The sequence below is a fragment of the Ochotona princeps genome, chromosome 16 (genome assembly GCF_030435755.1).
Source record: "Ochotona princeps isolate mOchPri1 chromosome 16, mOchPri1.hap1, whole genome shotgun sequence".
NCBI lineage: Eukaryota > Metazoa > Chordata > Mammalia > Lagomorpha > Ochotonidae > Ochotona > Ochotona princeps.
The window spans coordinates 54,692,481-54,715,873 of record NC_080847.1 but is presented as its reverse complement, the minus strand read 5'-3'; the positions used below and the strand labels follow the sequence as shown (position 1 = coordinate 54,715,873).

Here is a 23,393-nt window from a genome sequence, read left to right as displayed (position 1 = left end):
ACGAGGCTCATGGTTCGCTCCGCCCCGCCCACGCAGAGGCCGCCCACCGGCTCCTGCTGTTTCAGGAACTGGGGCGCCCGGGGCCTCGCCTGGGAGTCGGGGGGCAGGGGTCGTTCTCGTCTGCTCTGCCCTCGGACTTGCACTTGGGCAGCCGGTCTCCCCTGGCTTCCTGCTGCCCAGGTCTGCGCGCAGCCTCTCCCCCTCCCCAGGCCCCCCAGCTCTCCCCACGCTCCAACCCCAGGACAGACACACACAGACACTGGGTGAGGGTGGAACGTCTTTAAATAAGGAAACCAACGACAATAAATACTGTACAGGGGTGAGGGGCCGGGTCTGTGCTTTCAACCTCGGGACTCCAAGGACCTGCAGGGGGGAGGGTGAAGAAAGGGGGAGCCAGGCTCAGGGGGAGGGGAGACCATCGGCAGGGGGAGAGGGCGGCGGGGCGGGCAGGGGAGGAGAGAGGCCAGGGCTCAGGAAGTGGGGGGGAGCCCCCCGAGGAGAGGGGCCGGTGTGAGTGTCCGGGCTGAGGGGGTAGGCAGTGTGGTGACCGGTGGGTGGGGGGCTCACGAGTAACTGTGGTGCTGCTGGCGCCGCCGGGCGGAGCGCATCTTCTCGAAGCGGGCCTCCATCTCCTCCAGCACGCGCGGCGTGTAGCGCACCACCAGCTTCACGGAGCCCTGGGCCGCCTTGAGCAGCTCCACCGCCTTCTCATGCTGCTCGCCCTCGACGCTCTGCAGGGCGGGCGGGGGACGGGCAAGGCAGGCCTGGGGCTGGGCCTGGGCCTGGGGGTGCCCTCTGCCACCAACTGCCGCCGCAGCCCCGTGCCAGGCCCCAGATGCCAGGCCTCCTGTCCTCCTGGGAGGGCCATTAACTCTTGGCTCGGCATCCTCCCCCGAAAACCTTCCAGGTTCCCACGGCTGTGGGGACAAGCCGCACATGGCCTCTAGGCGGACGCCCAACCCCCCTGAGTCACTTGTCCCCTCTACGGCCCCCTGCACCTGCTTAGGCCTGCAGACCCTTCCCCTCCAGCTCCCTCCTCCAGCCCTCCCCCATGAAGCCCCATGAAGTCTTTGTAGATACTGCCTGGCTAAGTTGAGCCTATGGCTCCCCTACCCACAGCCCGGGTGTCACCCCCTCCCCCAGCACCCTTGGGTCCAGGTTGTCAGGTGGGCAGGCACTGAATACAACCCTGATCTCCAACACTTGTCTGTCCCCTTACAAAGGATGGTGGTCTTATACCCCTGGGTGCCCCAGCACGCCCTCCCCGCATCAGTACCTGAGAACTATGGCCAAAGCCCTCGCCGCAGCATCCGCAGCCACAAACCCCCTCCAACTCCAGTGCTGCAGAGAAGGGCCTGGGGCACAGGCGGTGAAGCCTCCCCCCCCAATTCCACACCTATGTCGTAGCCCCAGATCAGGACGGCCACCACGACCCTGCTCGGTCAGCGCACGTGAGCAGTGGACATGACACACAGGGCTAGCACCTGCCCACACTCACCACGCCGTTCACCGACAGCAGCTGGTCTCCACGCTTGAGGCCCCCATGGCGGTCGGCCACACCCCCGGGGATGACCCGGGAGATATAGATGGGAGAGTTCTGTTCTTTGCCACCCATGATGTTGAAGCCCAGGCCCTCGTCCGTCTTGGGCAGTTCCACGACTCTGGGATGTGCGTGGCCCTCGCTGGCCGTGAAGGCAGCCACTGTAGCCTGAGGACAGAGAGTCCTGTGGAGTTGAGGGTCGTGCCACAGTAGATGTGAAGTGTTGGGGGGTTCCAGGGGGACCAGGCTGCTGGTACCCAAGCTTGGGACTCAATCCAAGTCCAGCCTGTGCTTGTCTCACCCATGCCACTCAGCAGGAGTGGGTCTTCAGTACCCAGCACCTGCCGAGCCAGGCTGGGAGGGAGCCGCCCATCGCCGGTTCTTGGCCTGCAGTTGTTGCAGGCTCAGTTCCAGCCACACAGGCAGGACCCGGTCCCATTGGGTGGTTGATCAACACGCTTTTAAATGACATTTACTGGAGTTTGAAATATGCGGTTATTTAAAGGGCAGTATAAAAATAAGTGATAAAGGTGGTAGGGCACTGCCAGGGAGGAACGAACCACAAGGACCAGCGTGGAGAGAGCCCTGAGATGGACCCAACGCCAAGGGCAAAGACGGGTCAGGGCGCCTACCTTGGCTGTGGCGTGGGCGCGGATCTCGGGGCTGCCCGAGATGTCCAGCGTGTCATACAGCTGTTCGTACACCTGCAAGAGGACGCTTGGGGGCAGCTGCCAGCTTCCTTAGGCCTCCACACCCTCCCCCTGCACCCCAGCAGCCATCCTGCCCCCTCAAGCAGGGCCCCAAGGAAAACCACAACTCCCGAAGCAGCCGGGAGCCCGAGGCGCACTGGCGCCCTGCGGGAGCCGCCGTCCGGGGGATGCGGGGATGGGGGGCGCCTCGGCTCTCACCTCCCGGATGGCGGAGCAGAAACGGCTCTGCAGGACCCGCTGGAGGGCCTGCAGCTTCTGCGGAGGCAGCTCTCCGCTGCGCTGGAGCCGCTCCAGGAGCTCCACGGCCCGGGACACGTCTGCGGGGGCGGGGCGCGGCGTCAGGGGGCGCGCGGACGGCGGGAGCCGGGGAGACCCGGGCCAGCGCGGGCAGTCCAGGAGGGCCAGGGACAGACGCACCCTCCGACAGGGCCTCCCGCAGCAGCAGGGGTGCGCGCCGGACCCTCCCACGCCAGCCCCGCCCACCCCGCCGGGTCCGCCCGCCCGCCGCGCCTGGCCCGGCGCCGGGATCCGGGGACGCAGGCCGCGGCTCGGGTGGCCAGGGCCCCCTGGCGCCCGCTCACCCCGCTCCAGCCCCAGCCCCAGCGGCTCCACCAGCGCAGCCATGTCGGCGCCGCCGCTGCCAGCCGCCCGCCAGCCCCGTCGCCGGCGGGGGCGGGGCTGCGCGAGGCCACGCCCCGCGGCCCGGGCGCGCGCGTGCGCGTAACCACGACCGCCCTGGCCCGCGCTCACACCCGCGCCCCCTCCTTCTGCGGCGTCGTGCTGTCCGCGCCTCGTCCACTGTCCTGTCCGCCTGTCTTCTTTGCTTTTCCCACATTTACTCCACAAACGCTGCTTCTCCGTCCGGCCCAGAGTGGACAGGGCCGAGTCCGCGTCCCCAGGACTGCAGGAGTGTGTGACAGGAGAGGGCCACGACATGCTGTCCTGGCAGAGCTGTTGTAGAGGACAAATCTGGACTTTTAAAAAAAATTTTTACTGAGCCCAGCAGCGTAGCCTAGCGGCTAAAGTCCTCGCCTTGAACGCCCCGGGATCCCATATGGGCGCCGGTTCTAATCCCAGCAGCTCCACTTCCCATCCAGCTCCCTGCTTGTGGCCTGGAAAGCAGTGGAGGACGGCCCACAGCCTTGGGACCCTGCACCCGCGCGGGAGACCAGGAAGAGGCTCCTGGCTCCTGGCTTTTCATCAGCTCAGCTCTGGCCATTGCAGCTACTTGGGGAGTGAGCCAGCAGATGCAAGATCTTACTCTATATCTGACATTCCAGTAAAAAATTTTTAAGATTTATTTTTATTACTAAGTTAGATATACAGAGAGGAGGAGAAACAGAGAGGAAGATCTTCCATCTGATGATTCACTCCCCAAGTGAGCGCAACGGCCGGTGCGCGCCGATCCGATGCCGGGAACCAGGAGCCTCTCCCGGGTCTCCCATGCGGGTGCAGGGTCCCAAGGCTTTGGGATGTCCTCGACAGCTTTCCTAGGCCACAGGCAAGGAGCTGGATGGAAACTGGAGCAGCCAGGACATGAACTGGTACCCATATGGGATGCCAGGGCATGCAAGGTGTGGACCGCAGCCACTATACCACACCGGACATCTTCCATCCACCAGTTCATTTCCCAAATGGCCTCAATGGCCTGGGCATGGGCCAGGCTAACGCCAGGAGCTCCCGCGTGGCCCTGGAACGCCAGCTATCCCCAGGCGCAGCAGCAGGAAGCTGGATGGGAAGTGGAGGAGCAGGGATGCAGGCCCCAGGGCACTCACTTGCTTCTAGCCACAGAAAGCAGCAGCCCTGGGCCCTCTGCCCTCGCCCTGGAGACTGCAGGCAGCTCCGGGATGTGTGGTACGGGCTTGCCAGGCCTCATGCAGGCCCATCTGCCACGTTCCTTCCCATCTCCACAGCGGCAGCTGTTAGTGAAGCTCACGTCCTGTCCAGCCGGACGTGTGCCACGGAGCCCAGGCTGATGACGGCTCCTTACCTGGGACTCCATGTACCTCCTTTCCTCCGCATTTTCTCTCAAATTCTCCAACACAATTGCTATTTCACTGAATCATCTTGTCCCCAAGCTTCCTGAAAACTTCACTGAAAACTGGTGACACTGCCGCCATGTGTATCTTCTCCCCTCTGCAATTTGCCTCCAGTGCAAGGCTCCCGATGTGAGGGTTAGTTTAAATCCCAGCTGCTACACTTCCTATCCGGCTCCCTGCTAACCTGCGGTGACAGAAGTGGGGGACGGCCTGAGCAGGGCCTCTGCACCCCCCGAGGGAGACCCAGGTGAAGCTCCCGGTCTCAGGCTGGGCCACCTTGGGCCCTTTTGGCCATTTAAGGAAGCCAGCAGACTGGAAAACTATCTCCCTTCCAAACACACACGTTATTTAATGGAGATGCAAAGGACACGCCCCTGCAGTGACAGGGCTGGGCAGAGTCGGGGAGCCAGGCCAGCCACCTGGGTCCCCCAGGGCCTGCATGCAGCAAGCCCAAGCCAGGTGCCCCTCACAGGTGTCTCAACTCCTAGGGCCCACCCCCAGTTCCTCCGAGCAGGCCTCAAAGCACCCTCTCCAAGCTCACGCAGGTGCCTTTCCCAGCACTAGGTGGCTCAGTCTCCTCAGCTGTTAGATTCCCCCTCTGGGCTCTTCATCTGCCATTTCCCTAGTGGACAGCTCCCAGGTGCTTCTCTGGGTTGCAGTTTCCACCCTCCAGTGTCCCAACTTCGTGCAGACCACGGGCAGGCCTGTCTCCAGCTCATGCAAGGGCCAGCACGGAGTGCCCCAACACAGAGCCTCCTCCTGGCCTCGCCCAGGGCAGCTGCATTCCTCTGGCCTTCCAGGGTAATGCTGCCTTTCTCCACCAGCAGCTCTCACCCCGAGAAGGCTGTGAGTGCACGTGGGGCTCCAGACACCCTGGGGTTCCCCACCAGCTGAGCCAGGGACTTCCTCTGGTGTCTATTCCCTGTGGAGCATACACTGCATATGCTAGGGGAGGCGCAGGACGCATGGGTTCTCCTGCCACATAGCTGCTCCCTGCAACCTCCCACAGGCTGACAGTTCTATTACACAGCCAGTGGGTTTGTGTCCAACTTTGCTCCAAAAAAAAAAGAGAACAGGCCAACCAGAACACCAGATCCAACAGAGGCAGCGGTCTCTGGGCACTCAAGAGCAACAAGGAAATCAGGATGCCCACTATCAACAGGAAGTTAATTTTATTTTTAAATTCAAGGGACAAACAGACCCTTTCCTTAGGAGAGCAAAGAGGTGGCAGGGCAGGGAGAGGAGCACAGCGAGGGGTGGGGAGCAGCTGGGCAGCAGGGCCTCCTTCACTCGGGCGCGGCCTCCATCAGGTAGCCATTCTCAGGAGCAAGGTACCCGTCGCCACCCTCGGGCTCCATGTACATGTCTCGGCCATCGCTGCCCAAACCTTCCAGCCCGTTGTCCTGGCCGCCACCACCCCCACCTCGGGCCTCATCCCTACCCCGTTCCCCACCCCGTTCCCCCCGTTTGTGGTCACGGTCCCGATCCCGGTCCCGGTCCCTGCGCCGCTCTCGCTCACTCCGGTGGCTCCGCCGCCGATCCCGGTCACGATCGCGGCCCTTCTCCTCGGGGCCATCAGGGCCGTCGGGACCAAGCTCCCCAGCAGGCCCATCCTCAGGAGGTGCATCCCCTGCCTCTGAGGGCTCTGCCATGTCACCACCGCCACCTCCTCCTCCGCCGCCGCCGCCGCCACCACCACCACCACGCAGCTCCTCCTTGCGCTCCCGCTCGCGTCTTGCCCGCTCCCGGCTCCGACTGCTGCGCCGCTTCCGGTCCCGGTCCTTGTCCTTGCTCCGCTCCCGGGAGCGCCGTCGCTCATCCTTGTCTCGGCTCCGTGAGCGTCTCCTCCGGTCCCGCGAGCGGGAGCGCCGCCGTTCACGCTCCTTGTCTCGCTCCCGGCTCCGCTCTCTGCGCTCCCGCTCCCGGTCCCGGTCTCGGTCCCTGTGGGGAAGCGGGGAGGGGCCGGGCCTGGATGAGGTGGGCAGAGGTGTGCAGTAGGGCTCCCCCCCACCCGTGAGCACCCCTACCTGGAACCCAGGTTCCCCAATCCTACCTTTCATCGTAGCGGGATGTATCATCACGGCCCGAGTGTCGGATGTTCACATCGGCCCCACCTCTTCTGGTGCCTCCGAGGCCCCCTCCTGGAAGCGGTGTAAACAGGGTCAGCGTGAGCAGAGCCAGGGCCCCAAAGCAGCAGCAATGTGGGGACTCCAAGAACAGAGTGCAGGAAGCCCAGCACCTCGATGATGCCCAGGTGACAGGTCCTGTGCCAGGCACCCCTCACAATGCTCTCCCCACTCCTCACTGCTGGCCACATTTTTCAAGAAGCGCCAGGTGGCAAGCACTGTATGAGAACCCGAGTCTCACTCAAAGCTCATCCGTACCCATGGTGCAATGAGCTCCCCCCTGCTCTGCAGGCCACCTTCTCCCTCCCACACAGTGGAAGCCAGCGCTGGTTCCATGTCCTGGCCTCCTGCCCCAGGTCACACACACCCCATCCTCAGAGCATCTCTGGGCACTACTGCACTCAGTCCCACAACCCAGACTTCCCGATGCACTCCATCCTGCCAGGCAGCACCTTGTGGGACACTGGCCTGGCAGCAGACCAGGGAACAGCACCTTGCACAGGAAGGCCTGCCAACCGCAGGACTCAGAAGGCGGTCTGTCACCTGCCCACCTCAACTTGGCAGAACACTGTAGACCCTGCCTCAAGTCCTCTCTCCCCAGGGCCTAGCAGGAAACAGTACCACAGGCTAAGCTCTCATCACAACGGAAGACAAGTGGCTGCTTGAATGCCAGGGACCTGGCAACTGACCAGGAATGAGGCAGCCGTGCTACAGGTTTCAACTTTCAGTTTATTTTCATGGGTTGTAATCAACACCTTAAAAACACCGAAAAAAAAAAGGGCCCAGCACTGTGGCCTAGCAGCTGAAGTCCTTGCCTTGAACACACCGGGATCCCATATGGGCGCTGGTTCTAATCCCGGCAACTCTACTTCCCTTCCAGCTCCCTGCTTGAGACCTGGGAAAGCAATGGAGAACGGCCCAAAGCCTTGGGACCCTGCACCCGTGTGGGAGACCTGGAAAAGCTCCTGACTCCTGGCTTCGGGTTGGCTCAGCTCTGGCCACTGCAGTCACTTGGGAAGTGAATCATACGATGGGAGATTTTCTTCTTTGTTTTTCCACTCTCTATATATACCTACTTTAAAATAACTAAATCTTAAAAACAACCTGGAAAAAAGGGGGGGCACTGCGGTATCCACTGCTAGACACCCACATCCGAGCACCTGGGCCTCATTCCCAACAAGATCCAACGTCCTGCTAACACTCTGCAAGGAAGTGGTGGGGCTGAGCAGCTGTGTCCTGTCTTTGGCCCAACCAACTCCAAGGTCCCTTGGGCAACTGGACAATGAACCACCATGGGCGCACTCCATTCCTCTCTGCGTGTCTGCCTCACATACACAAATAAGCAGAATATGAAGTTCATGGAAAGCTAGAATTAAAAGACACAAACTTATCTGGGTGCAAAAACTCTTGAATATATGCATGTTTTTTTAACAGCAAACATCTGAGATAAACGTCCTTCAGCCATGGCATACTAGTGGGCACTGCAAGCAGAAACCCAAGCTCAGTGCATAAAGCAACATCAATGCCAACTCGGCCACCAGGAAGGCTGTCTCCCCGACGACTGGAAAGCAGAGCCTTGAAGACACGAGCAACCCAGAGAACCAGCCAGGAGCCCAGCCTCAGCATGAGGCTGCAGGTGCACAGTGACACCACAGCCAACCAGCCAGGCAGGAGCATCCTCTCCACGAACTGTCATAGGCGCACCTGAGTGGCAGGCCCTCGGTCCTCCACCCCTCCAGGCCCAATCCCAAGTCAATCGTGAATCTGGCCCAGGAGGACTGTGTGTAACACAGGTACTAGGAGGACACAGTGTCACACTTGGCAAGGGCCCGGAGACCAGTCCACACATGGCCAACGAGACAGCAGCAAGCTGCAGGAATGCAGTGCTATGCTGCCCAGGTCGTCCCGAGGGTCACGGCCATGACCCTGTGTTTCTGGGGGCTCAGTGTAGTTCTAACTGCAATCAGAGAGACCTGAGATGGCGAATGACGGAGACAAACCACATGAGGGCATCTAAGGGACTTCCAGGGGCAGGATGCCTGTGCTGTGCCTGGTACACAGCTGGTCATCAGAATTACCTACTGCATCAATGACCAACAAGCAGCAGCACCGGCCGCGAGCAAGCAGGTGAGTGAGCAACATGGCCAAGTCCCGGCATGCGGCCCTGCCACACTGGGACGCTGACAGGCTGAGCCAAAGGAACGCTAAGGCGCTTGCTCTGCCCAGGAGTGGGGAGCCCCAGCTCACACCTGCCACTGGGCTGGCCACACATGGACGGATGCGTGCAGCAGTGCCCCCACGGGCAGCAGACGCCTACCTAGCCGCCGGGGCCTCCAGCCCTTCACGGTCCGGCCCCGCTCCACGTCCACAAGGACCCTCCGGCCGTCAATCTTCTTGCCGTCTGCATGCTTGTAAGCGGCTGCAACAGATGTAGGGAGAGGGAGGGGAGAGTCCCCAGAGATCCTCTAGTGAGGACAGGGTACAGGGTTGAGGCATCCCCGCCCCGTGGGTCCCCATCCTCACTCACACTCACACACACCCCCCAGCCAGCCAGGCAACTGACAGCCATATCAACCCTCTCCCAGCCCCGGGAGGGGCCTGCTCCATCCTGGCACCACTGACTCCTTCAGACCCCAAGCACCGCTTGGGGCAGCAAGACCCCTGCCCCACCTGCCGACACCCTAGCCTCCCAAGGCCCTTTCTACTCCCACAGATGGAGCAGCTCCCTCCTGCTGGGGCGGCCAAAGTTTGCTGCAAAGAAACTGGAGGTTAACCGAATGCTGGACTCTACTGTGGGGCGGGGGCTCTCCCACAGCCTCAGGCATGCACCCTCAAACATGCTGGGGCAGGAGGCCCACCGGGCCACTCCACACCCCAGGCCACACCAGTTCTGTTTTTTCTGGGTTTTATTATCATTATTCTTTTTTTGGTGGAGGGGAGAAGAGTGAGCATGGGTGAAGAGACCTCAGAACAGAAAATGAACCAGAAATGGGCAGGAGGAACCTATGGAAACGGCAGGAGCGGGAAGGCAGCCATGAGCTCCCAGGGACCTGGAGGGAGGCCCGGGGAGACGTGCGCTGAGAGAATATCCCTGCCTTACCTGCGCCGGCTGACCCTGCGCCCCAGCCCCCCTCAGTCAGCTCAGCCTGCGCCGGGGGCCAGCCCCAGCCTGAGCCCGTCAGGGCTGGGAGCGGAGGAAACAAAGGAGCTGCTGCTGCCCGTGGGCCCCGGCCAGGCAGGAAGGCCACATGTCCCTACTACCCTACCCCCACCCAACCCTGGCCTCGGAAGCTGTCCTCGACCAACCACGAGGAACACCCTGCCCACCCCAGCCCGCCCCCCAATAACAACCAGAGGAAGAGAAAAAGGTGCCATTTACCGAAGCCGGCCTTGCGGGTGTCCAAACCGAGCGGGATGGGGGGGGCTCGGCAACTCCTGGGGGACTGGCGAGGAGGCGGGCTTCCCGGGGAGGGGGGACCACGGGACCGCTTACCTGGAGCCCCCAAGCTTACCTGAGCACGCGCACAGACCCCACACCCACAACCAAGGGGTCAGCTAAAACTACAGGGAGGGATACGGGAGTTGTAGGGAGCCCCGCCAGAAAGGACCCACACCTCTCACACCTGGAGACAGGCAGAGGAAGGAAATGCTGGACCCCCAAAAACCTCATGGAGCCTTAACAAGGAGCAGACAGGCACCCAACCGGCAAAGCTGGCAAGCCCCTGGGCTGATCTTGCTTCCATTTACAAAGCAGGCAGTCCACCCTCAGCAATTCCCAGCACGCCCGTGCTCCATGTGGCACAGGCCTCTCCCAGGCCTCAGCCCAAGGCCCCAAAACAGGGACAGACTCCAGGGCCAGGAGGTGGAGTGCTGCCACACTCAGAGGAGGGGCCACACGGCCCCTTGCCCAGAGGAGGATCAGGGAAGAGAGAAGGCATTCAAGGCCCGAATACAGTCGGCCAAGGAACCCCGCTTGGGTTCAGTGTCCCAAACCCCAGAAGAGGCCCAACCCCGAAGAACAGTCAGGAAAACGTGTGATTGTGTCTCCTAGGCCTCCCTCCCTCTCTCTCTTGCTCTCTCCTCAAGTCTCCAGACAGTGGAAGGGTCTTATGTAAAAGCCTGCAACACCTCAGCCATTTGCAGCCTGCCTCCGGAACCCTCCCGCACCCCGGGCCAGACTCCAGGCCCTTTGGGGTGCTCCTGCCCACTCTGCACCTCAGGAACAGACTGGCTACTGCAGCCAGCCCACAGGGGGCCTGCCCAGGACAGGAAGCCAGCAAGAGGCACAACCCCCAAGACTGTCCGGGGCCAGCCCAGTGACAGCCCCACAGGAGGGAAACAAGGAGTGTGGGGGCTGCAGGGTTCCACGCAGATCCCTGGCCCTGGTGCGGCCCGTCTCCAGTGTGCCCCCTCACCACTGCTGCTGCAAGCCTGGGCGAAGCCCACGTGCAGAGGACTGCCTCGCCCGCCAGAGCTCCTACTGCTCTCTGGGATCAGCATGAGCACCTGGGCACACATGGATGGGGCACCCCGACAAGGAAAGGGAGGGAGGAGGGGCGCCTCGCTGCTGCTGAGCTGCCTGGCTAAGCTGGGCTGGTGTGCGGTGCTGAGTGATCTTACCCATGATACAAACCCTTATACCAACCATACACTGAGGTGTTGTAAGGGGAGCGTAAGCATCAGCTGCAAGCCAGCTGCGTGGTGGCTGCAGTGACAATAAGAACAGTCAATTAATACGGCGGCCCCGACACGCCGCAGCCCTGCCCGCCCCACCCGCCCATCCCGGCCCATGTGGACGCCGCCGCAGCCTCAAAGGGGCTCTGGAACTGTGGGGGCAGGCGCTAGACATGCCTATCACCCCACTGCCCACTGAGGGACAGGGTGGGGGCCAGGGGTGGGGAGGTGGAGGGTGGGGTGGCCCAGCCCCAGCTCTCCTGGGGGAAAAGGAGGGCAGGTTCAAAGGCCAGTCCTCGTTTCAACCTGGTAGGGAGAGGCTCCCCAAAAATCCAAGCCCTCCCCCCCTCCAGCTGGCCCCAGCCCCCAGCCAGTTCCTTCCTTGCCCAAGAGGGTCAACGTGTGGCACTTACCTCCCCAGGTTCACACACACACACACACACGTTGTGGGGGATTTTGTTTTTGTTTTTTTTTTTAAACACGTAAATAAAAAAAAAAGATATATCAGAAACAGAGGGAGGAGAAGAGACACTGCTAACATCAGGTGCGGGGTGGTTACAGGGGACAGGGGGAAGGGGCTGGGGCAGCAGGGAAGTGAGGGCCAGCGAGGAGGGCCGGGCAGAGGTGAGGGCCAGCGGGCAGGGCGGGGCGCAGGTACTCACAGTGCATGTCCCGCTCATGCTCGTACTCGATGAAGGCGTAGCCCCGCGGCTTTCCCGACCGTTTACTATAAACCATGTGTATCTGCGGGGTGGGGGAGCCAAGGTCAGTTCCACCCCAGGACCCCACCTCATGGCGTACCAGCCTGCTGCCAGAGGCTCAAGCAACAGAGCCCACACAATTTCTCCTCTGAAGGCAGGAGCAGCAACAGAGTGGAAAGCAGAGGCAACGGCCCTTAGGTTACAACCTAACAAACAGCCCGGAAGAGTGAGGGATCAGCCTGTCACAGAAACAGCAGCAAACCCAGAGCCCCTGGGCTGGGCGGGAGGCAGGGGGCCAAGGCGGCTGGGGGGCTGCGGCTCTGGGCATCGCGATCACAGCTGGACGACAGGCTCCTCAGACGAGGCCACTCAAGTGGGCACTGAAAGCCCCGAGTACTCGGCCAAGGCATGCAACCTCGAAGCAGACGCGAGTGGGCAGACCACACCGCAAGAGGCAGGAGCTGGGAGGGCCAACAGGGAGGCGGGAGGGGGCTCCAGGGGCAAGAGAAGGGTCTGCACAGACACAAAGCCCAGCAGTGCCGAGCCACGGAGCCGAGACGTCAGCACGAGCTCGGGAGGGCATCAAGGCCTACAGAGCCTGGAGGAGCAGTGCTGGCCGAGTCCCCCAAGAGGACAAAGCCGGGCAGGAGGACCCCACTGTGCAAGGCCAGGCTGGGCAGTGACGGGAAGCCATGGAAACTGAGGAGAGGCGCCAGGTCAGCCCTGGACGTCAAGAACACAGCTCCAGGGTGCAGTGCATCCGGGTCTAGGCCGGGGTCAGGGTGACCTTGTCAAGGTCAGCTCATTCTCCTGTCACTCCATAAGCAGAGGCGACCAGACAGGCAGGGCTCTGGAGTGACTCAGTCCCCACTAGAACTTGAGGCCTGCTCCCCACCCCAGCTTCCAAGCCCCAACTCAACCCAGACAGAAGAAGAGTAGGGGCCATGGCTCTTCCAGAAGCCCTCAGCAATGGGGCATCAATTCCTTAGAGCCTGGCGGTGGGGGTGGGGGTCCTGCCTGGCACTGGCCCAGGATGCCTGCCAGCAAGGCAGCCCCTCTGGGGTGTGGGCGGGGAAAGGCCCTGGACCCTGAGCTCATGAAGATGCCAGGAGGAAGCGGCCCTGAGCTGGTGACACTGCTGACAAGTGGGAGGCCAGTTCCTGGGCCGGGCTGGGTGCAGCCAGGCAGTCTGCTGTTACCCTGCCTGGCTTGCTCCCCACTGCCATCCCCCACTGCACCCCTCAGCCCTGGGCAGGGAACTTCCAAAGCCGCCCCTCCTGCTCTGACCTAACTCTTGCACACTGTCATGGCAACAAGGAGCACTCAAGTGACTTTCAGATGCAACTCAACACAAAGCCTTGTTCTGCCGGTGCGCCAGCCGCCGAGGTCTCCTGTCAGGGCCAGGCTGTGGCGCGGCAGGTGGCACCGCTGGCCAGAACCCGCCAGTGCTGAGCTGCACCCAGCAGCCGCGGGCTCCCATCTCACTCCCATTCCCCAAGGTCTGTGACCCACGCAACGTGCAGTCAAGATGCAAATCCTGTCCTGAAATGACGTGCCATGTGACTAGCATCGAGAACCCAGACTTTCCTTCAGGCCCTCAGCACCCTGTCCACGCACCCCGACTTCAGAGACCCCCCATCCCAATGTACTTACCCTTTTAATGGGCCCATACACCTCAAACTCTCTCCGGAGCTTGGATTCCGTTGTGTCATAGTTCTACAGGGAGACAAACATGGGGTGAAACGGGAAGAAGGAGCAACCCCAACACCCCCAGGGCACTGCCAGCAGCCACCCCACTGCCCACTCTCCCAGAACGGTCTCTCAGAGCCGGGGACTCACCACTCTTGCCACAAAGAGGGTCTTGAAGGCATCACCCTGAGCATTGGGGTCATTGTGAGGGTCCCCTGTGAGGAACACAGCTCTAAGCAGGTGGCCATAGAAGCAGGCAGCAAGACACGCAGAGGCCAGGCTGAGGGGTGCAGGGCTGAGGGGTGTGCCGCAGGCTGCCTGACAGCTAGCTCATCAGCGCTCAGGGCAAGAGGTAGCCTGCGCTGGGGCACACAGCAGGCTGCCCTGCAAGCCTCAGGGGCCCTGCTCTGGGGCCAGACTTCTCAGAAAAGGCAGTTCAAACGTCAGCTGCCAAACTGTACTGGAAACCATTCTGCCCACTGAACACGTGCTGCCACCACAGCCCCCAGGCAACCCTGGGGTCAAAACAGGAGCAAGAGGACCCGAAGCCTCACTTCCTCAGCGTGCTGTGGCCTCAGGAGCAGCCGGGGATACCAGTGCTGCCCCAGGCTAACACCACCCAGCTGGCTGGCCACTGCGTGTGGGGAGGGGGGAGCCAAACCCCTAGATCCACACAACAATGCCTGGCCACTGGGGGTGCCGCGCCCTCATCCAGAGTCCCCATTGGGGCCCAGCACAATAGCATAGCGGTTAAAGTCCTCGCCCTGAACGTGCCTGGGTCCCCTATGGGCACCGGTGCGTTCTAATCCCAGCCACTCTGCTTCCCATCCAGCTCCCTGCTTGTGGCCTGGGAAAGCAGTCGAGGACGGCCCAAAGCCTTGGGACCCTGCACCCGTGTGGGAGACCAGAAAGAGGTTCCTGGCTTCAGACTGGCACAGAACCGGCCGTTGTGGTCACTTGGGGATTGAATCATCAGACGGAAGATCTTCCTGTTTCTCCTCCTCTCTGTTATCTGACTTTGTAATAGAAATAAATAAATCTTTAAAAAATAAACAAAAATAAATAAATAAGTAAGTCTAAAAAAGAAAGAGTCCCCATCAACTCTCGGCTGCTCTGCTCCTGTTTCAGCTTTCTGCTAATCCTGGGAGGTAGCAAAAAAAACATCCAGACCGAGTTCTGGACTCCAGTAGGCCTGGCTCAGTCCCGGCTATCGCAGGCATCCGAGGATGCGAACACCCCACAAAGCTCTCCCTCTTTGTGGTTTAAAGAAAAGCCCATCCAGGGCCCGGCAGCGTAGCCTAGAGGCTAAAGTCCTCGCCTTGAACGCCCCGGGATCCCATATGGGCGCTGGTTCTAATCCCGGCAGCTCCTCTTCCTATCCAGCTCCCTGCTTGTGGCCTGGGAAAGCAGTCGAGGACGGCCCAGGGCTTTGGGACCCTGCACCCGCGTGGGAGACCCAGAAGAGGTTCCTGGTTCCCAGCTTCGGATCGACGCAGAACCGGCCGTTGCACTCACTTGGGGAGTGAATCATCGGATGGAAGATATTCCTCTGTCTCTCTTTCTCTCTGTATATGACTTTCCAATACAAATAAATAAATAAATCTTTTAAAACAAACAAAAAAAGCCCAACCAGTCCACAGGCATTCCTGGTGCTGGCCAGCCCAACGCTGGGCAACAAACCAGCACCCAGAAGATGTCTGTCCCGCTGCCTTTCCAATCAACAACTGTAAACCAACAAAACCAAGGGGCCTGCAGAGTGGTCTCACCGGGGAAAGCTGCTTCTTGCTATGCAGCCCATAGTGATGCTGCAAGGCAGTCCCGGCTGCCCCACTTCCCATCCCGCTTCCTGTGTACAGCCTGGGAAAGCAGTGGAAGACAGTGCAAAGCCGGGGGACCCTGCACAAAGGAGACGCAGTCCCCTGGGGAACGAACCAGCAGACCCAGGAGCCCTCTCCACCGCTCCCTCCCTCCTGCAGCTGTTTCAAATAAGCCAGTCTTACAGATACACACTTCCGAGACGGGGAGATGGCGGGAGCCCAGAGGCTCAACTGGCTCCTGACTTCGGATGGATCAGCTCTGACCAGAGGCCATCATGGGAGTAAAGCCGCGGGGAAAAAGGGCACAGAGATGCTGGCCAGCACCCACCGTGTGCCCAAGGGCACCCTCTGACCTCCCTGTTGCCTGGGGAAGTCTACAATCAAAGGGCTCATCCAGGCACCAGCCCAGAGCAGGCGCTGACTGAGGTGGGAAACCCTGTGGGCCTTGCACAGTGCGGGCAGCGTCACAGAGCTGGCTCTCCCTCCGTCAACACTGACAGGCCCCCGGCAGAGCAAGGGAAACCAGCAGTAAGCACATCAGGCTCAGCCGCTGGAAAAGCCCAGAATAGGAAGAATCGTGCAGGCGCGACAAGCAGCACCTCCTAAGCTCTGCCCCCTGAGGTGGCGGGGCGAGCGGTGACAGGGGCACAGCGCTGCCCGTCTCTGCAGCAGATAAGCTCACGCAACGGGCACAGTGCCAGCACAGTGGTCCCCAAGAACTAGTACCAACATGTGGCTGAATTTGTTTCCATCTCCACCTTCCCTGTGCTAAATTATTTCAAATCAAAGCTGGATATTCTGGCCTCTAAAGAAAAAAGGTTTAAAAGGACAGTGGGAAGGAGAAAAAAGCCCAACATAATCACAGCACTAAGATACATCTCAAAATTCACTTGGTCCCAGCTGCCATGCTTCCAAACCAGGAGCTTGGGCCCCTGCAGCGACACGGGACAAGCAGGAGGAGTTCCTGGCTCTGGTCTAACCTGGCCCTGGCCACTGCAGCCGTTCAGTGAGTTAACCTGCAGGTGGAAGGTCTCTATAATTCTGCCTTCCAAAACAAAACAAAAAAACAGGCCTGGTGTGGTAGCCCAGTGACTGAAGTCCTCCCCTTGCATGCGCTGGGATTCCATATGGGCGCTGGTTCTAATCCCGGCTGCTCCACTTCCCACCCAGCTCCCTGTCTGCGGCCTGGGAAAGCAGGAGAGGAAGGAGCTCCTGGCTTCATATCGGCACAGCTCCGGCCATTGCAGCCACCTGGGGAGTGAATCATCGGATGCAAGATCTTTTTGTTTCTCTCTGTAAATCTGTCTTTCCAATAAAAAGCCAAGTTCAGATCACTAGGCCTGAGCTAGTGGGACGGGGCTTTGTCCTTCATGCTGAAAGCGAGAGGACGCTCTCGGGCCATACAGGTCCCGAAGGCCCTCAGCGACCCTGGCTGAGGGAGGTGGTGCACTAGTCAGAGGTGCAGGGGCCCCTGGGGACTGCTCATGCTGGCCAGCCAAATGACTCCCCAAGGCAGAAGTGCTTGGAAAGCTCAGGGAAGGGTAAAAACAAGAAGGTGCTAGAAAGAAACTGGCTGGGGGAGCTGGTGCGTGGTGTCTGCGATGCCAGCATCCCACGACGTCTATTTAGGGCCTGGCAGCTGGTTGATATGCCCCGGTGTATGGGTCCCTGCCACTCACACTGGGAGACAAGACCCTAGCTCCAACCTGACTCAGCTCTGGGCATCACGGCCATCTGGGGAGTGAACCAGCACAGGGAGCTCTAATTCTGCCTTTCAAATAAATCCCTTGAAAAAGTTGTGTGATCAAGCGAGGGCCTGACCTGCAGAGCTGGATGGTTAGTCCCAGGGAAGAGAACAGCCCAAGCTCAGGATCCCAGGCCAGCAGGGGCTGAGGTCCTTCTGCGCCCTGGGACAAGGCGACCAAGGAGGCTGGCTGCCGGTGCTGTGTCACCACAGGGAACAGGCTGGGAGGGAAGCAAGCCACCCAAGCCTGGGGAAGGGTGGGTGGAGAAGCCCAAAACTTCAGCTGGGCTTCACTAGGCCCAAGGTACGCTAACAGGGCTAAGAGCTACAATGCACCTGTCTGCCACAACACCCCGGCCCGGGGGCCAGGGAGCTAAAGGCGGAGCTAGCACCAACCTCAGGGCCTCAGCCCCTGTGAGACAGGCAGGCACACTCCCATGCAGGAAGGGACGGGGTCTCCCCGCCAACCCCACACTTAAAACCCAGGGGGTGGCAGGCAGGAGGGCTACATAAGCCCCCAAGCACCCAGTTTTCACACAAAGCAGGCCTTCGATGAGCACGCCCCGTGTGCCCCACCAAGCAACCCCACTTACACATCTTGAGCTCCGTCTCCACTTCCTGCTGGCGCCGCTCGATCTTCTCCCTTCTCTGTGAGGAGCAAAGGGAGGCAGAGGTGAAGGCGGATACAGCGCCCTGGTGTCACCCCCTTCTGGAAAGAGGGGCCCTGTGACCCGCCCCTGCAGCCGGAAGGTCCAGACGACCCACCTTCCTCTCCATTCGCTCCTCGCGGGTCTCTGCACGCGTTGGAGGAGGGGCATCTCGAGGGTCCTGGGAACAACACGAGGTGACGGTGGAGGGATTTGGACAAACAGCAAGGGACATCCCCAGGGACCACAGTGCCCCCCATCCACAGACACACACAGCTGGGGGTCACAGTGGAGGCAAGGGAGAGACAAGGTCAGTTGTGATTCACTGACCAAGGCTGTATGTGAGCCCTGCAGTCTGTGACAACCTGACCAAGTGGGGCCACGCCCACTGGGCCCAGCCATAAAATGTCATCTCTGTGCTCATTTAAGCCACACACACACACACACAAAAACTGATCCTGTTTCACGGGCGCATCTTCACAAATAAAACCCCAGAAGTGGCACAGTGGGTTAAGCAGCTGCCAATGATGCACAGAGTCCCAGCTGCTCCACAGACCAGTCCAGATCACTGCAGCCACGTGGGAGATCCAGGAGACCCAGCCCAGGCCAAGCTGTCATGGCAGCCACTTGGGGAGTCAACCAGCAGATGCAAGCCCTCCCTGCCTCGCCTTCTCTATATCATTCTTTCAAATAAATACTAGAAAAACTAAATAATAACAAAAATACAGGAACAAATACGATTACACTGAAACAAAATAACCTAACCACGTTGTATTTATCTAAAGTATCAGTCTCCAGTGGATAGGGAACCCCAGGTGCTGGTGGACACCTGCTGAGAACTCCTCAGCTGGAGCCCGCCCCTCATAGGCCCAGAGGACGGCCAGGGTTAGGGCTGGCCAGCCGCCCCCCAGGAGGCACCAGGACACTCCCTTGAGAGTCTTGGCTGCTGGTAAGGCTCTCAGGCGCCTGGCGCCGTGGGCCTGGCCCTGCTCATTTCACTGGCCAGTAACATTTCACAAGTGCCAGTTCACAGGGAGGGCCAACTCGCACACAGCGCCTCCTTTCTGCGAAGGCCTGCTGGGTACTGCCATCTCCAGCTGCACCCCCTCCCCATACCAGAGACCACCTTCCTGACAGAAATACCCTGAAAAGGGGATGCTGTCACGCCAACCTCACCCATGGCAAATAAAGATCCAGGCCCCAGGCTGCCCAGTCACACCTGTCCACGGGGCAGAGCCATCACCCCCAGGCCACAGCCTCAATCACTCTAAATACACACTGCCAACCCTTCCTGAACAAAACCGGCAGAGACAGCCAGACACCTCAACATTTGCAGATTCAATTAAAAACTCTAACTCATTTGTATTGACAAGGCAGATGCACAGAGAGATCTTTCATCTGCTGGTTCACTCCCCAAATGGCTGCAACAACAACCAGTGCTACGCCGGCCGGAAGCCAGCAGCCAGGAGATTCTTCCAGGTCTTCCAAGCAGGTGCAGGGCCCCAAAGCTTTGGGCCGTTCTCCACTGCTTTCCCAGGCCACAGGCAGGTAAGTGGAGCAGCTGGGATATGAACCTGTGCCCATACAAAATACCAATGCCACAAAACCTTAAGCCTTCCATGTCAAGCACTGGCCCCTAACTGGCCATTTAATACCTAGTACTAACTGCTTTGTGCAATTTCTGCTGCTTAACTCTGCAACATGATGCAGATGTTAAGAACCCAGGCCTACAGGGGACTCAGTCCTGGCTCAAGTCACACAGCCAACATGGTGTTGGCACTCTGCAGTCCCTCATCACTGAATCCCCTCAGAACCTTCCAGGGCCAACGTGACTAAACCCCTACACGGCTAGGACGGAGCTGGGGGCTGCAGCGCTGCACCCCCCAAGGCCATCCCAACTCACCTCAAACTCCCGGATGGAGCTGGGGGGCTGCGGCCCTGCACCCCTACACGGCTAGGACGGAGCTGGGGGGCTGCGGCCCTGCACCCCCACTCGGCTAGCACGGAGCGGGGGGCTGAGGCCCTGCACCCCCACTCGGCTAGCACGGAGGTGGGGGGCTGCGGCCCTGCACCCCCACTCGGCTAGCACGGAGCTGGGGGGCTGCGGCCCTGCACCCCCACTCGGCTAGGACGGAGCTGGGGGCTGCAGCCCTGCACCCCCACTCGGCTAAGACGGAGCTGGGGGCTGTGGCCCTGCATCCCCACTCAACTAGCACGGAGCTGGGGGGCTGCGGCCCTGCATCCCCACACGGCTAGCACGGAGCTGGGGGCTGCGGCCCTGCACCCCCACACGGCTAGCACGGAGCTGGGGGCTGCGGCCCTGCACCCCCACTCGGCTAAGACGGAGCTGGGGGCTGCAGCACTGCACCGCAAGCCCATCCCAACTCACCTCAAACTCCCGGATGTAGGGTGCGATGCCGCAGTAGGGCTGGTTGTGGTGTTTCTCATGTGGCAGTTTCTCCAGGGGCGGCAGGTACGGGATGGGGTCCCGGGGCGCGAAGAGCGCCAAGAGGTTGGGCGGCAGGAACTGGGTCATGCTGCTGGGTCTGAGGAGAGGCAACGCAGGCTGAGCCGACGGGGGCGAAGCCCTGAATCCCCCCCAGCACCCCGGGGACCCGCACGAGGAGGGAGTGCAGGGTGGGCGTGTCTACACGGGAGCCGCCGCAAGGGCAGAGCCACACGTTCTAGAAGGGGGCGAGGCCGCCCAGGGCCACAAAGGCGAGAGAGGGGCGCAGGGCTGGGAGTCCAGGCCGTCCCCACCTTCCACCCCGCGGGCTGCTGGGTAACACAGCGGGCTGAAGGGCATTGTGGGTAATGGTCCAGGACGCCCCGGGAGACAACCGGACCGCAAGGGCCTGTGGGAAGGGGACGGCGGCGGGCGGGGGCGTCTGTGGCCGCAGGGCCGAGGGGCCCGGGAGGTTCCAGGGGGCGCAGAAGGCTGCGGCGGAGTGGGGAAGGGCGCGGACGGCGCCAGGGAGCCCCGCGCGGGCTGGCGGGGAGCGGCCCCGCACCCCCACACGGCTTCCCTCCCTCGAGTCGCGCTCACCCGCCGCGCGGTCCCCTCCGCGGCCTAGCGTCGGCCCTTCAGCCACAAGGCCTGCTCCTCCTCTTCCTCCTCCGTCCGCTCGGCCTAGGAGGCGCCGTCGGAATCGCTCGCCCGCCCGGCGCGCGCACCAGGCCGCTACTCAGGAGCCCGCGCGGCTGCGGCTGCCGACCGAGCCCGAGGTGAAAGCCGGCCGCAAATCCCTCCGCCGGCGTTCTGCGCACGCGCAGGCTCGCTGCCCCGCCCGGCCGCGGTGGACTGGGACGGCACTGCGCACGCGCGAGCTCACCAACCCGCTAGGCCGTGGCGCGCTGGGATGGCACTGCGCACGCGCGAGCTCGCCAACCTGCTCTGCCGCGGCTGGCTGCCACGGCACTGCGCACGCGCGAGCACGCCAACCCGCTAGGCCGCGGCGGGCGGCCTCGGCACTGCGCACGCGCGCCGGAGACTCCAACCGTCTCTGCCCACGAGACGCAGCCCGAAGCTCCGCCCCTTTTGCGAGCACACTTTCCGGGTGGTTCGCAGCTGCGTGTGCCTGTCGCCTTCCGCCGCCTGGCAAAGAGTCCCTATGGGAATGGTGTGGTTGCGATTTGTGTCTCCCCGGAATGCACGCTCGGCTGTGAGATTCCAGAGGCTCGTTCTGACGTTACATCATACTGACAGAGCCAGTAATGGCATTTAAATGGAAAAAAAAAAAAGCAATTTCTGACAGTGGCCATCTTAAATGAAAATGGGGGTAGAGAGGCTGAGAAGAGATGGCGAAGCTGTTATGGAAACGGAGATGGGCAGGAAGCAGAGTCGGATGGAAGGGAAATCTGCAGGGGTCACCAGCAGGTGCTCAGGCCCTGGACTGGGTCAGAGTGGACAGGGGATCAGAAAGCGAGAAGCCGTGGCTGGGACACATGCTTGGCATCCTGGGTATGCAATTGGCGCCACGACCCCTCCCACACCAACGTCTGCAGATCCTCATCCTGTTGGTTATAAGATTTGCAGAGAGAAGGAGAGACAGAGAGATCTTCCGTCCACGGGTTCATCCCCCAGATGGCTGTCATAGCCAGGGTTGGGCCGGTTTGAAGCCAGGAACCTGGAGCCTTGGGTCTCCCACATAGGTGTAAGGACTTGAGCCATCCTCTGCTGCTTTCCCAGGTACATGAGAGGGAGCTGGAAGCAAAGGGAAGCAACCCGGATATGAACTGGTGCCAGTATACGACCCTGGCACATACAAGGCAAAGACTTTGGCCACTGGGCTACTGCCCTGGACACTCAATGGACTTTTTAATAGTAACAAAAATCAGTGCAAAACTGCAATGACCAACTTTGGGGACAGGGAATGTAACATTCTTATAAAAGAAGAGAGACAAAGAGAAAAAATAGATTTCCTCTCCACTGATTCATTCCTGAAAAGGCACACTTCCCAGTGTGTAGTGTCAGGCTGCCCCTCTCATGGGGGGGCTGAGCTTGGTCGGCTGAGTTGCAAGCTAAATCATTTCTAAGGCTGAGGAGAGGTGTGGGGGGAGCAGGGAAGGGTCTGAAGGGGAAATTGGAGGGGTTAGAATGCTCCAAGTTCCAGCAGGAAGGTAGTGACCATCATCTGGACCAGTGTAGCAGCTGAGTGGGAAGGCAAGCCCAGTCTGGGATGCATTTTCAAGGTGGAGCTCAAAATACTCTCTTTCTGGGGCCTTCCTTGTGGCACAGTAGATTAAACCACTGCTCGTATTACCAGCATCCTATATGAGCACCAGTTTATGCTGCTTCACTTCCACATCCCATCCAGCTCCCTTCTTATGACCTGGGAAAACAGTAGAGGACCGCCCAAAGCCTTGAGCCCCTGCACCTGTGTGCGAGACCCCAAAGAATCTCCTGGCTGCAACCTGTCTAACTCTGGCTATAGAAGCCATTGGGAGCATGGCGTGGTGGCCTAGCGGCTAACATCCTCACCTTGAATGCACCGGGATCCCATATAGGGGCTGGTTCTAATCCTGGCAGCTCCACTTCCCATCCAGCTTCCTGCCTATGGCCTGGAAAACAGTCGAGGACAGCCCAAAGCTTTGGGTCCCTGCACTTGTGTGGCAGACCCAGAGGAAGTTTCTGGCTCCTGGCTTCAGATCAGCACAGCATTGGCCATTGCAGTCTCTTGGGAGCGAATCATCAGGCGGAAGATCTTCCTCTCTGTCTGTCCTCCTCTCTGTATATCTGACTTTGCAATAAAAGTAAATAAGTCTTTTTAAAAAATAAATAAAACTTTTTTTGAATGTTAAATTTTTCTTCATTTCACAGATATTCCAATCACTACAGCATATCAGAGATGGCAAAACAAACCACCACATTGACCACATTTGGGTTGAACTATAAATAAACATATATTTTCCATTCACATCATCATGAAGTCATTGAGATGAGAGGAACTAATAAAGTGTATGGAATTATTAGATCTCAGCGGGGCAGGGTCAGTGAGTGTCCTGTGATGTATTCAAATTTGTTATTCTAATTTTCACTCATAAACATAGGAAGGATGAGGACTGGAGGACAGCAGTGTTGGAAGATGATTCACTTTGTTTTCAGTCACATTTCCAAAATGAAATCGCTAAGGCTTTTATAAACAGTGTATGATACAATCAATTTCTTAGCAAATTAAGCCACACTTAGGGAGTTATTGACTTTCT

At 60.2% G+C, this 23,393-nt stretch overlaps 2 protein-coding genes across 4 annotated transcripts; both read right to left on the bottom strand.

Annotated features, from left to right (window-relative positions):
* Positions 1-264: 264 nt before the first annotated feature.
* Positions 265-2,936, bottom strand: LIN7B (lin-7 homolog B, crumbs cell polarity complex component). The gene is made up of 6 exons (XM_058674375.1): positions 2,832-2,936; positions 2,449-2,567; positions 2,173-2,244; positions 1,499-1,708; positions 568-731; positions 265-363 (listed from the first exon to the last, which is right to left on the bottom strand). The coding sequence occupies exons 1-6, from the start codon at positions 2,872-2,874 to the stop codon at positions 342-344; spliced, it is 630 nt and encodes a 209-aa protein (XP_058530358.1). The 5' UTR covers positions 2,875-2,936; the 3' UTR covers positions 265-341.
* A 2,508-nt stretch (positions 2,937-5,444) lies between these two features.
* Positions 5,445-20,956, bottom strand: SNRNP70 (small nuclear ribonucleoprotein U1 subunit 70). Of its 3 annotated transcripts, XM_058674457.1 has the most exons (11): positions 20,734-20,956; positions 20,077-20,233; positions 17,806-17,868; positions 17,634-17,688; positions 13,630-13,694; positions 13,444-13,506; positions 11,752-11,833; positions 8,733-8,834; positions 6,343-6,430; positions 6,232-6,257; positions 5,445-6,144 (listed from the first exon to the last, which is right to left on the bottom strand). In XM_058674457.1, exons 2-11 carry the CDS (start codon positions 20,221-20,223, stop codon positions 5,576-5,578), a joined length of 1,260 nt encoding a protein of 419 aa, XP_058530440.1. In that variant the 5' UTR covers positions 20,224-20,233; positions 20,734-20,956; the 3' UTR covers positions 5,445-5,575. The 3 variants fall into 3 exon arrangements, with proteins under 3 accessions (XP_058530440.1, XP_058530439.1, XP_004597056.2); XM_058674456.1 differs by lacking the exon at positions 6,232-6,257 and having other exon boundaries at positions 5,445-6,230; positions 20,734-20,953; XM_004596999.2 differs by having other exon boundaries at positions 5,445-6,257; positions 20,734-20,949.
* Between the last annotated feature and the right edge of the window lie 2,437 nt (positions 20,957-23,393).